Source organism: Jaculus jaculus, chromosome 2 (assembly GCF_020740685.1).
Source record: "Jaculus jaculus isolate mJacJac1 chromosome 2, mJacJac1.mat.Y.cur, whole genome shotgun sequence".
NCBI classification, from domain to species: Eukaryota; Metazoa; Chordata; class Mammalia; order Rodentia; family Dipodidae; genus Jaculus; species Jaculus jaculus.
In genome coordinates, this window is record NC_059103.1 from 43,262,761 (window position 1) to 43,275,661 (window position 12,901).

The 12,901-nt window shown below is 42.5% G+C and overlaps 1 protein-coding gene across 1 annotated transcript; it reads left to right on the top strand.

Annotated features, from left to right (window-relative positions):
- Positions 1 to 245: 245 nt before the first annotated feature.
- Ier3ip1 (immediate early response 3 interacting protein 1) lies at positions 246 to 12,901 on the top strand. The gene is made up of 3 exons (XM_004656803.2): positions 246 to 406; positions 9,964 to 10,065; positions 11,735 to 12,901. The coding sequence occupies exons 1-3, from the start codon at positions 316 to 318 to the stop codon at positions 11,788 to 11,790; spliced, it is 249 nt and encodes an 82-aa protein (XP_004656860.1). The 5' UTR covers positions 246 to 315; the 3' UTR covers positions 11,791 to 12,901.

Below are 12,901 nucleotides of genomic sequence, written 5' to 3' on the forward strand. Positions count from 1 at the left end.
CAATACTTCAATATGTAAACAATATGTTTAAGTTACGGGAACCTCGACACATGCTTGTCTCTTCAGATCCCGTCAATCCAGGTTAGCCACACTTCAATATAGTCATCACTAGCGGTGACTGCATGGCACGCCGCTGGGCCTACATGCCTAGCTGCCCTAAGCGTGGGCGGGCCTTAGCCAGGCGGAGGCGGGGCTTCCTGGCGAGCGCGTTTTGGGCCCTGCCGGCTCTCGTAGGCGACCGTAGGCGGCGGCCGCGCCACGTCCGCTGCGGCGCCCTGGGAAGAGTCACTGGGCCTTTGGCAGCTTCGGGCCACCATGGCCTTCACCCTGTACTCCCTGCTGCAGGCGGCCCTGCTGTGTGTGAACGCCATCGCCGTGCTGCACGAGGAGCGCTTCCTCAAGAACAGTGAGTACGGGGCGCGGGCGGACGGGCGGCGTCCCGGCGGGACAGGCCAGCCGCCTTCTCCCCGGGCTCCAGGGGATGACGGTGTGCGGGGCCCGGGAGCGGGGCGGGAGGATGCCCGGGACGCGCTGTGCTCCCCTCTTACCGACCTTACCCTTCGGAAATCTAAGGTCTGAGTTTAAAACCCGGAGTGGAGGAGGGAGGAGCGTGGCTCATTTGGGAGTATTAGTAGAAGAGTGGTTGACCCGGAGCAGTAGGGGGTCCCAGGCTTTGGGGTTCATAGGAAAGGGGAAGGGTATCTAAGTCACCCGTGTCCCAGGTTTATTCAGCACGGCTTGTTGGATGCCCGCAGTGTACCACAGATTGTACTCGAATCTAGGAAGACAGATGAAGACACACCTGATGGTTTCTGGGACCTCACAGGAGATCTCCGTGCCAGCCTGGCAGGTGTCTTCTTATCTGAGGCAAAATGTGAATCATTAGTCGCAGTGAACCAACTATGGCCATGTGAATCATAGGCTCTCAGGCGAGTTTGATTCATTTCATTTGTAGCTGCATTTATTGAGCACAAATTGTGCCAGTCCTATGCAAGAGGGAGGAGCTGGTTGCAGCAGTCACGCTGCCACTCTAGTGGACTTTAACTTAAGTCAAAAGTGAATAAGTGGGCTGGAGAGAGAGCTTAGCAGTTAAGGCATTTGCCTGCAAAGCCAAGGGACCTCATTTCGATTCCCCAGGACACAAGTAAGCCAGATGCACAAGGTGGCGCATGCATCTGGAGTTCGTTTGCAGTGGCTGGAAGCCCTGGTGCGCCCATTCTCTCTCTCTCCCCCTCTCCTTCTCCCTCTCCACTCTTTCTCTCAATTAAATAAATAAAAATAAAATATTTTAAAGTGAATAAGTCACAACAACAAGTATGCCAAATATTATCAAAGAGAAGTGTAGGGTGATAGATAATAATTTGAATCTGAAAATGCCTAAAGGCAGTATGTCTGACCTCAAATCTTGATACGTGAGTGAATATTAACTAGGTGATGGATGAAGGGTTGGGAGACGTCGATAGGCTGGGGAAAGCCTTAAGCAGCATCAAATTGTTATAAGAACTGAGGTAGATCAAAACAGTCCTAAGCAAAGAAGTGACATGACAAGATTTGTGTTAAGATCTTTCCAGGAGAATGAACTGGAAGGGAGAGAAGTGGATTTGAAAAGAACAGGGAAGTAGAGATGGGTGAATATCTCCCGATAGTAGTAATAACCAGTACTTACATAGGTACTGTTCAGGATTTGTATGAAGTATTTTATGCATGTCTGTGTAATGTCTCTGTGTAATGTGGCTGTGGGATAATTACTGTCATTATCCCTGCTTTGCAGTTGAGGAACCTCAAGCACAAAGTTACATGGGGAAAAAGTGGTCTAACTAGGCAAACGGACTCAGTCCATCTCTTTGCCACCATACTATACTATACCATACCAAAAGCTAGGTTGAATTTTGTCCCAACCCATACTGCCTGTGGCTGTGATAATATTTGGAAACTGGGTCTGTGCAGATGTCACCAAGTTGAGATGAGTTCATAACTATTTTAGGTGGAGGCCCCCAGACCTAATGACTAGTGACCATGTAAGGAGGAGAACCTGTGATAACAGAGGCATAGATTGAAGTGACATGGCTGCAAGCAAAGGAACCAGGGGATCCAGCATCATGCAGCTGGTTACTGAGGAGAGGGGCATGGATGTAATTATTCTTCAGAGCTCCCAGAAGAAACTGATTCCAGACTGTGGAGATGGCTCAGAGGTTAAAGGTGCTCGTTTGCAAAGTCTACCAGTCAGGGTTCAGTTCCCCAGTACGCACAGAAAGACAGATACACAAATTAGTCTGTGTGTCTGGAGTTCATTTGCAATTCATTCATTCTCAGCATGTGTGTGTATGTGTCTCTCTCTCCAATGAACAGATAAAAATGTTTTGCTAAAAGAAGAAACCAATACTGCTGATACCTTGATCTTGGACTTTTGGTTTCCAAAACTGTGCAAAAGTAAATTTTTTGTTGTGTTAAGCTTAATTGAGGGCTATGTACTTGTACAAAAAATTGAGCAACTATATTGACAGTAGTGCAATGTGTTGTGTCATTTTCTAACTCTCCACAGTGATGCTAATTTCCTTTCAATACAAGGGGGAAAACAGTGAAATTTAATACCCACAAAATTTTTCTTTATTAGAGCTTTTCTTTGTTGCAGTCAGGTTTGCATTGCTGGTAGAAACCACCCAATCAAGAGCAGCTTATGGGGAAAAGAAGGGAGGGTTATTTTGGCTTACAGGCTCAAGGGGAAGCTCCATGATGACAGTGGGAAATGATGGCATGAAGAGAGAGGACATCACCCCCTGGCCAACATAAGGTGGACAATAGCAACAGAAGGATGTACCAAATACTGGCAAGGGGACACTGGCTATAATATCCATAAGTCTGCCCAACCATATACTGCCTCCAGAAGGTGTTAATTCCCAAATCTCCATCAGCTGGGAACCTAGCATTCAGAACACTTAAGTTTACGTAGGACACCTGAATCAAACCACCGTACGTACTCATATCAGCTTAACAAGTATTTACTATAACCAGAAGTAGGTTATAAGCAATGCAAAAGGGGTGTGAGACAGTATATTGGTCAACTTTGGCTGTCATGACTAAGTATAATAGCCCAGGTATCATTCACATTGAACTTGGTTTTCTCACAGTTCTGGAGACTGAAATTCCAAGATCAGGGTACCAGTATGGTCCAGTTCTGGTGAATTCTCTTCCATGCATACAAGTCAGTCCCTTTTCCTAAGGCTAGTCTTATTGAACTAGGGCTCTACCCTTGTAACTTCAGATAGCCTTAGAATACTTCCTAAAGCCCTCATCTGCAGGCACAGTAACATTAAGGATTGGAGTTTTTATATATGACACGCAATTCATTGCATAGCGAACAGTTAAGATATAATAACTCTTTTATTCAAGGTTAGAATAACTGCTTCAGACCAGTGTAATATTGTAAGAGCTTAGAATTATGAAAGTTATGTGAGCCTGGGTAACAGAGGGAGAGTTCTGAGGGGTAGATCACAGTAAGTCTGGTTGTGCACATGTACAGAAAGGATAAGGGTCTTCCATGGGACGTAGAAGACATAGTTTAAGCATTGCAACTTATAAAACATGGAGGAAGCCGGGCATGGTGGCACACGCCTTTAATCCCAGCACTGGGGAGGCGGAGGATCACCATGAGTTTGAGGCCAGTCTGGAACTACATAGTGAATTTTAGGTCAGCTTGAGCTAAAGTGAGACTCTACCTTGAAAAACCGAAAAAAGGAGGAGGGAGTTTTTACATGGACATAAAAGTTTCTCATTAACTATATACTCCTAGCTAGCTTTTTTTTTTTTTACTTTTAACAGATTAACTATAAATTATGTTGAATAGCTCTCTGTACTTTCTTCCTTTTCCTTCTATTAATGTAATAAAGTCTGTCTGTCTGTCTGTCTTTTGTTTGTTTACTCAAGGTAGGGTTTTGCTGTAGCCCAGACTGACCTGGAATTCACTGTGTAGTCTCAGGCTGGTCTTGAACTCATGGCAATCCTCTTACCTTTACCTCCCGAGTGCTGGGATTAAAGGTGTGCACCACCACACCTGGCTAGTTAATAAAGTCTGTCTAAACTTTACAAAATTATGTTGAATTGGAAATTGTGTAGCACAGAGAGAAAAGCTAGTCTAGCCTTACTAGACAATTTATTTCAGCATTGAGTTTTTTGGTGAAGGCAGTTTATTTTTTTTAATAAATAATTTAAACTTTTATATTTTTAATATTTATTTATTTACTAGAGAGAGAGAGGCAGACAGACAGACAAACAGAAAGAGAATGGACAAGCCAGGGCATATAGCCACTACAGATGAACTCCAGACACGTGTCACCATCTGGCTTGTATAGGTACTGAGGAATCAAACACACAGAAAATACAAGAGTAGGACTGGAGAGATGGCTTAGTGGTTAAGGCACTTGCCTGCAAAGCCAAAGGACCCAGGTTTGGTTCCCCAGGACCCACATAAACCAGATGCACAAGGTGACACATGTGTTTGGAGTTTGTTTGCAGTGGCTGGAGTCACCGGCATGCCCATTCTCTCTCTCTTGCCAATAAATAAATAAAATATCAAAAAAAAATTTAAAAAGAAATTACTAGCTTATAAATCTTTTTTATTTGTTTATTTTATGTTTTGAGGTAGGGTCTCAATCTAGCTGAGGCTGACCTGGAATTGACTCTGTAGTCTCAGGGTGGCCTTGAACTCCATGGCAATCCTCCTACTTCTGCCTCCCAAGTGCTGGGATTAAAGGCATGCACCACCATGCCTTGCTGTTTTTTGTTTTGTTTTGGTTTTGGTTTTTTTAGAGGTAGAGTCTCACTCTAGCTCAGGCTGACCTGAAATTCACTATGTAGTCACAGGGTGGCCTCAAACTCGTGGCGATCCTCCTACCTCTGCCTCCCAAGCGCTGGGATTAAAGTTATGCACCACTGCACCTGGCAGAAATTTAAAAAAGAAAATATATTTCTAGAAGTTGTACTTTTTGGTAAAAAAATTGGTACATTATCTGTATAGTACTTAAAAGTTTTGATTGTATGAGAGATTTTGGCTATGAGTAGGAAGGATTGATAATTGGTGGTCTTAAAGTTTAATTTTAAACTTTGAAAACTTGTGGTTATAAAGCTCCTCCACTTAACTCACCCTTGCCTAATTGCAGAGAGCTTCTTTCTCTGGTAGATAAGCATCTTTATAGGATTTTTTATAGTCTTTAGTTAATTAATATTTTAACATGTGGTGTGTCCCCTCCTCAGTAGGGTTATTGGTGTTCACTTTGGGATAATTAGGGTCTCTGTCTCTGGGGGGAGCTGTGCCCTAGGTTGTTTCTACCTACCTTATGGCTCTTACACTCTCCCCACCCTGTCTTTGCAACAGTCCCTGAGCCTTGGCAGGTGTGTTATCTGCTGGTGTTGACTTCTTTGTAGCTTCTGTATTTCTTTTCTTTTTTTCTCTTTTAAATTTTTTTAAATATTTTATTTATTTATTTGAGAGGGAGCTTCTACGCGAACTCCAGATGCATGGGCCACCTTGTGCATCTGGCCTACATGGGTACTGGGGAATTGAACCTGAGTCCTTTGGCTTCCCAGGTAAGCATCTTAACTGCTAAGCCATCTGTCCAGCCCTAGCTTCTGTATTTCTGTTAACATGTTTCAGTTCACCACAGTGCTTGTTGATATGATCCTGGATGTGGATGGATGTCAGACTGGTATTGGGAGCTGTAGTTGCTTCCTCTGCAATTTCTTCTGGACCCCAGTAAATGTGGTAGAGGTGACACATCTTGTCGTGAACATTTGGCTGTCTTTTCTTTTAGTGATAGATGTTGGATCTCTCCAGTATTCTCTGTCATCTATAAGATAAAACAGATTCTCCAGCTAAGGGTGAGAGCAGCTTTGATTGAAGGGAATATGCCTAGGAGTTTGAGAGACATTTTGCTGAGGCAACCACTCAACTTATACAGGAACACTGGGGCTTCTCTCTGGGTGTTGTGATTTTCCTGAGCATGGGTGCTGAATTAGTTCCCGGTAGCAGCTATGAGGTCTCTCCCACTGAGTGCGCCTTAAGTCCAATCAGAGGGCAGTTGGTTACCCACACAGGCTGGGTGCACTATTGCACAAGTGTGTAGCTCTTGTCTAGCTGGTAGATTGTATGGCTTGCAGGGTCTCTTGCTTATTAATGCTATTAGTGACCATTGTCTTGCAGTAGCTCCCGTAGCAACACCATGAGGGTTTGCCAGGCAAGGACGGGCTTTCCTCTCTGTTCTCATGTTGTCTCTCAGTGTTCTGTGATGACAGCCTCTGCTGTCTTCAGCAATAGCTCTGTCTGGTAACCAAGTGATTGGCAAAGGCCTGCATGTTGGCAGAATCATGCAGATCACACTGGCCAAGTGCTCGCTGTGGGGTTAACCCAGACCAGGTCCTAGGATCCACAAGCCAGAACCCTGGTTTAAGGCTTAAGCTTTCTCCACCTTTTACTGGGCATTATGGTCTGGTCCATCCACCTCCCTTAATAGGGGGTTTTGTCTCATGTACCGGTTTTCAGGAGGAAGGTTCCTATCATGCTGACTGCTTTAACCTTTGGTTTTGTGTAGTTTTTCTCTCTACCCTCCCTTTCCCTGAACCCCTCACCCATCTTCCAACCCTAATATTCTTTTCCTCTCCTGGTTTGTCTGTCAAGCCCCCCTCCCTCCCTGGCTCCTCCTTTTCCTGGTCTCATTCTAGTTACAAACCCATAGTCCTAATGCTTGCTTCCTTTTAGACTCCTCCTCCACTGGTCCAGTTTAGGAGCCACATATGAAAGAAAACTGGCAACATCTGCCTTTCTTAGATTGTGTGACCTTGCTTAGGATATTTTCCAGGACTAAAATGTACTACATCTTCATTATCTATTTATCAGTCGAATTTTGTTTGTTATTGTTATTGAAGTAAGATGTGCATGGTTTTGGAGGTCAAAAACCTCTTGAGGTTATAAAGAAGTTAGAAGCCTTCTGCTTTATTTATCATCAGCCTGAGCCCTATTCCTCTAAAATAACTATTTGTAAACACTTTTAAGCTTTAACTTACTGACTTCCCCCATGGCAAGAAGGGTTTATTTTGGCTCATAGTTTGAGGATATGGCGGGGAAAGCATGGTGACAGAGGCTTGATGGAGCTGGTCACATTGCATCCACTATTCGGAAGCAGAGAGAGATGGGTGCTGTTGGCTCAGCCCATGGAGTAGTACTGTCCATATTTAGGGTAGGCCTTTCCACTTCAGTACAGTCTAGAAACTCCCTCACAGACATGTCCAGAAGTTTGTCTGCTAGGTAAGACTAAGACTTGTCAACAGTATTAACTATCACAGCCCCTCACATGTGGAAGTCATTCCTAGATCCAACACTGCATTGACATGGACTGCAGCTAATGTCCTAATTTGGCAATGCTTAGAAGAAATGTAGTTGTTGCTTCGTATCTCTGGGGGATTGGTTCCAGCCCATAGTAACACATTCCAGAGTGCTGATTTACAGTTTGGACTTTGTTAGGTGGGCAGTCATCACAGACTTCTGAAGTAGAAGAATCAGCTCTTTAAGGGAAAACAAATCTCAAGGGATTGAAACAGTGATGAAAGAGGCATCTGCTGAGTCTAGAAAGAGACAGTTGTAGGCAACTTTTCCCCTAGAGAGACATAACTCATGTCTTCACCCCAAATAGGGTTCAGATGACAGAGCAAAGTATGCTTACACCAGTACCAGTGTAGTGAACCAATGAGTTTATTGAGTCACTTATAGCCCATTGAGAGGGGTTATTTATAGGAACGTGGAACCCCCAAACAATCACTTTTATGGGGCTTCTGGTATCAGAATTACTCCTTGGATGTTCCTCCCTCAACCTCAGGATAAAGGCTTACGTACAGACTGTGGGGTCCCCAGAGTAGCCGCACCACCAAAAAGTCTTATCCCACCCTGATGATGACTTTCCTGTGACTGCTTCCAGAAACTCCTTGTCCCTGTCCAGGAGTATAGGATCATCCCCTGCAGGTGTTCATCCCTCAGCCTCAGGGTGAGGGCATACTTACAGAGCATGAGACCTCAAAGCAGCACTTCAGTGGGGCTCACTATGTCAGGATTACCTCCAGATGCTCCTCCCTCAGCCGTGGGGTGAGGGCTCACGTGAATATAGAGCGTGGAGACTCCAGGGACACCACCTCAGTGGAGCTCATTGTTTCTAGATCTTTTACCCTCTGTACACTTTATCTCCTTCCTGACGTTACCAGAGTTTGTGTGTTATTGTACATAGCTGGTGCAGGGGGTGCCTGAGTCTTAGGTAGGGGTCTGATGACCGTCCCCATGCCTTCTCTCGTGAGTTGACCCAGATGCTTTTGATAAAGCTAGCAATAGTTGTTCACACCTTTCAGTGTGGAGGAAATTCGCCATACAACAGTGAAGTCTGGTATTAACAGCTATGATGTAGTGCACTGTATTCACCAATACATGACAGACACCCTCCAGAACTGGGAGGGCTGAAAGTACAACCTGAGCAGACCTTGAAGGTTGAGGAGGAGCCAAACACCAACTCTATTGTGAAATTGAATTTTAAATGAGTTTTATACCACAACATTTCTGTCAAAGATGCAGGCTGCCATTATTTAGCCTTTATTTCTATGTGATAACCGCTGATTAAGCAGAAGCTTCCTGATAGACTTGTTTTTTTTTTTCAATGTGTAAAATAGACTTGTCTTCAAGCTTAGAGGTTATCATGTCAGTAATTAATTAAGCCTTGTAGTCATGTGAAATAGTGGAAAATGTACCTGAAATGAAGACAAAAGAAGGATAAATTGTAGAAATGAGGGCCTATGAGACTTTAGAAGAATGTATAATTAAAAATAACTGGTACGTAAAAGCAAAGAAATAATTATAATAGGAAAATGACATAGAAGAAGGTGAAAGACTTGTTTACAAAGAACAGCAGGAGTAAGTTTGTAGTCCCCACAATTCAGAAATGAAGAAGAAAGTTTGAGGGCAAAGGAAGAAAAGATGTGCTCTGCAAGCAAATGAGTCTGCTTTGCTGGCTAACCAAACTGACCAAGTGTTCATTTAGATTTTGCCAAGTGTCTTAGGTAGTGAGTCTCTGCTATAGCATTTTATATACTCTTACTGTGTTAGGTAATTTAAATCTTAAATTTTATCCTAAGATGTTTTGCTTGGTATTCATTTTTTCATGTGTGTGATGTACATTTGTATGCATGCTTTTGTGTCTGGGTGTATATGTGAGCAGGTGTACATGCACATGTGTGCATGTATGTTTGGAGGCCAGTGGACAACCTCACACATCATTCCTCAGGTGTGCTGCCCACCTCTTTTTTTGAGACAGGGCATCTCTCTCATTGACTTGGAGCCCACCATGTAGGCTAGACTAGCTGGCCAGTTAGCACCAGAGATATACCTGTCTCCACCTCCTCAGTGATGGGATTCCAGGCACAAAACAATATGCCCAATCCTATTAGTACTGGAGATCAAACTCAGGCCGTCATGCTTGCAGGGCAAGCACTTTAGCAGCTGAGCTCTCTCCCCAGTCCAGTTGGCATATTAAAAGACAAAATGCAGTTAGGTGTCACAGTGAATTAAATGCTGTGGAATAGTTTGCACTCTAGATTATTTTATAAAAGCCAAGTGTAAATGAAGTAAAATGTTGTTGCTATTTTCAAAAGAAAAAGAAAACTAATTCGATACCTTAACTTTAGGATTTACATCTTTAACAACTAATCTTTTATTTTTTTGTCTCACTCTAGCCCAGGCTGACCTGGAACTCACTCTGTAGTCTCAGGATGGCTTCAAACTCATAGTGATCTTCTACCTCTGCCTCCCAAGTGACAGAACTAAAGGCATGTGCCACCATATCTAGCTCAAATGAATCTTCTTAAAGATAACTAATGGGAGAGCAAGACAAATTCATAATAGATTTTAACACAGCTAATCATCTTTCTATTATACAGTTGGCTGGGGAACAGACCAGGGAATTGGCGGATTCGGAGAGGAGCCAGGAATTAAATCTCAGCTAATGAACCTTATTCGATCTGTCAGAACCGTGATGAGAGGTAAGAAAACCTTGTAGGGCACTCTTAAGTTTTAACTTTGTGGTTTAAGAAGACAAGGCTCTGAGTGTGAATGCTCTCATGCACTCTTCTTATCTGGGAGCTGCTCTTCTCTAGCCTGGCGTTACTGCTTGGCAGTTCATGGTTTCCCTCTTTTGTTTTGTTTTGTTTTGTTTTGTTTTGTTTTGTTTTGTTTTGTTTTGTTTTTTTAAGGTAGGGTCTCACTCTGGTCCAGGCTGACCTGGAATTAACTCTGTAGTCTCAGGGTGGCCTTGAACTCACGGTGATCCTCCTACCTCTGCCTCCCAAGTGCTGGGATTAAAGGCGTGCGCCACCGCGCCCGGCTATGGTTTCCCTCTTAAATTGTATCTTACTTCAAGGTCATCCAGTTGGTGCAAATGGAATGTTCAGTAGTGGTATAAGCTGTATGTGTGTCTGTCAGGACTGAGAGATAGAAGCTGGCCCTGATTGTTTAGAAATGGTTTCATCTAGGTCCCACATCTGCCAGTCTTAGAAGATATTTTTGAGGGCTAGTGAGATGGCTTAGCAGTTAAGGTACTTGCCTGTGAAGCCTAAGGACCTACGTTCAACTTGCCAGATCTCACAGAAGCCAGGTGTACAAGGTGACACAAACGTGTAAGGTCGCACATGCATCTGGAGTTCAATTACAGTGGCTGGAAGCCCTGGTGTACCAATTCTGTCTCTTAAAGAAAAAGGCCAGTCTTTGGGACTTGCCTTTTTGTGAGCAGATTGGTAAAGAAGAGTTCAAACACATGCTTGAACATTGAAATTAGAGACTCTCTTTTTCAGCTACTTTAGGCATAACGTGGAGTCATTGTTAATATTTTATTCCTACTTTAATGAGGAAGCTACAGTCATGACTGCACTGTATCTTGATCCAGTTATGAAGCCATGTGGCTGTTTGTCCAGGTTCAGTGTGCCTCTGTGTCCCCAGAGGTGTTTCACGTTGACCTAGATGAGCAGTGATCTGTATTCTTAGTCACACCAGCCCTCTTTAAAATAAGTGTTGAGGATGGGTGTGCTGTTTCACAGCTCTCTTCTCAGTACTTGGGAGGAGGAGGCAAGAGGTTGCTACAAGTTCAAGGCCAGCCTGGTTTATATAGCAAGTTCTAGGCCACCCAGGGATTGCATAAGGAGGCCCTATAAGTTTTGGGTTTTATAATAGTCTTTTTTGTTTGTTTTTTGTTTTTAGGTAGGGTCTTGCTCTATTCCAGGCTGACCTGGATTTCACTATGTAGTCTCAGAGTGGCCTCAAACTCACAGCAATCCTCCTACCTCTGCCTCCCAAGTGCTGAGATTAAAAGTATGTACCACCACGCCTGGCTCATGTTCCCATTGTAACTATTTACACCATTATGATGACATTTTTGTTTGTTTTTATTTTATTTACATATATATTTTGAGGTAGGGTCTAACTCTAGCTCAGGCTGACCTGGAATTCACTCTGTAGTTTCATGGTGGCCTTGAACTTCATGGCAATCTTCCTGCCTCTACCTCCCAAATGCTGGGATTAAAGGCATGTGCCGCAACACCCGGTTTATGATGACATTTTTAAGACATTTTCATCATCCTTGAATGCTACTTACTACTGTAGTTGTTTTTTATTTTCCTGATTTTTCTTTATAGTAACAACTTTTTTTCCTCCTTTTAGTGCCATTGATAATAGTAAATTCAATTACTATTGTGCTGCTTTTACTATTTGGCTGAACATGACGAAAGACTCAAGAAGAGATGTCAGCAGAAGTCACTACCGCCATCATTACTGGACTATCCATTTCTTAGCAGGCTCATCTTGCAGCTGACAGGAATGTGAAGTTGACAATAAAACCAGAGTTTCTGTTTACCTTGATTTTTTTTTTTTTTTTTTTTTAGTGTTGTAATTTTATTACAAAAGATCAGACCATCAGAGATAGTAGTGCCCCAGGCTTGAAACATACCTTCCTGGGATACAATTTGTAAAGATTGTTAAAAGGGCACAGGACTGTTGCTTCTGTTTTATTAGATACTATTTTCTCTCACTACTCAGGGATGACACTTTTTTCAAAGTTTTAAATTCCTTGTGACTTAGTTATGACATGAGAGTAATTATCCACCTAGATAAAACGTAAATGATTTTTGAAAATAATTATTACATATAAATTATAAATAATAGATAATAAATTTGTGCAGTTTATTTTGGACTCTTTCGTTAAGTATTTAGACTATTTTGTCTCTGCTAGGAAGAATTCGGATTTATAGGTACTGTAAGCAGGGGCATAACCCTGGTTTCCTGGTATTGTAAATCAGTCATATGACGACATTGCTTTTGTCTTAAATTTATTTTATGCATTTGTTATTAATTGGCCTGAATAAACAGACCAAACTATTATCTCTATATTTTCATTGGTGGAAAAGTCTGTGCCCTTTTTACAACAATGACTTTACAACATCAGTATCAATAGTGGCTGGCAAAAGTGATTGTATACAACACAAAGCCCACTATAAAATTACTGTGTATTGTGAAGCATTTACCTCCCCCCACATTGTCACATTTCCATTTCTTGTTGCAGTAGTATATTGAAGGTTTTGATTCTTAATCCTTCATTCTGAGACTGTTCATGCTAGATAAATTGTTTGTTTTTTATGTCTTTTTATTTTTATGTCTTAGACCAACCTTTAAGTTGTCTGTTCAGCCCATAATATCATCATACATCTTTATGTAGAAAGATTAAAACTATGTATATGTTTTGTGAAAAGCACCAGTTATAGTATTTTAAAGGGGTAGAATGACATCATTGTTTAGGTAAACTTTTATAAATAAAGTTGAATTTCCAACTCA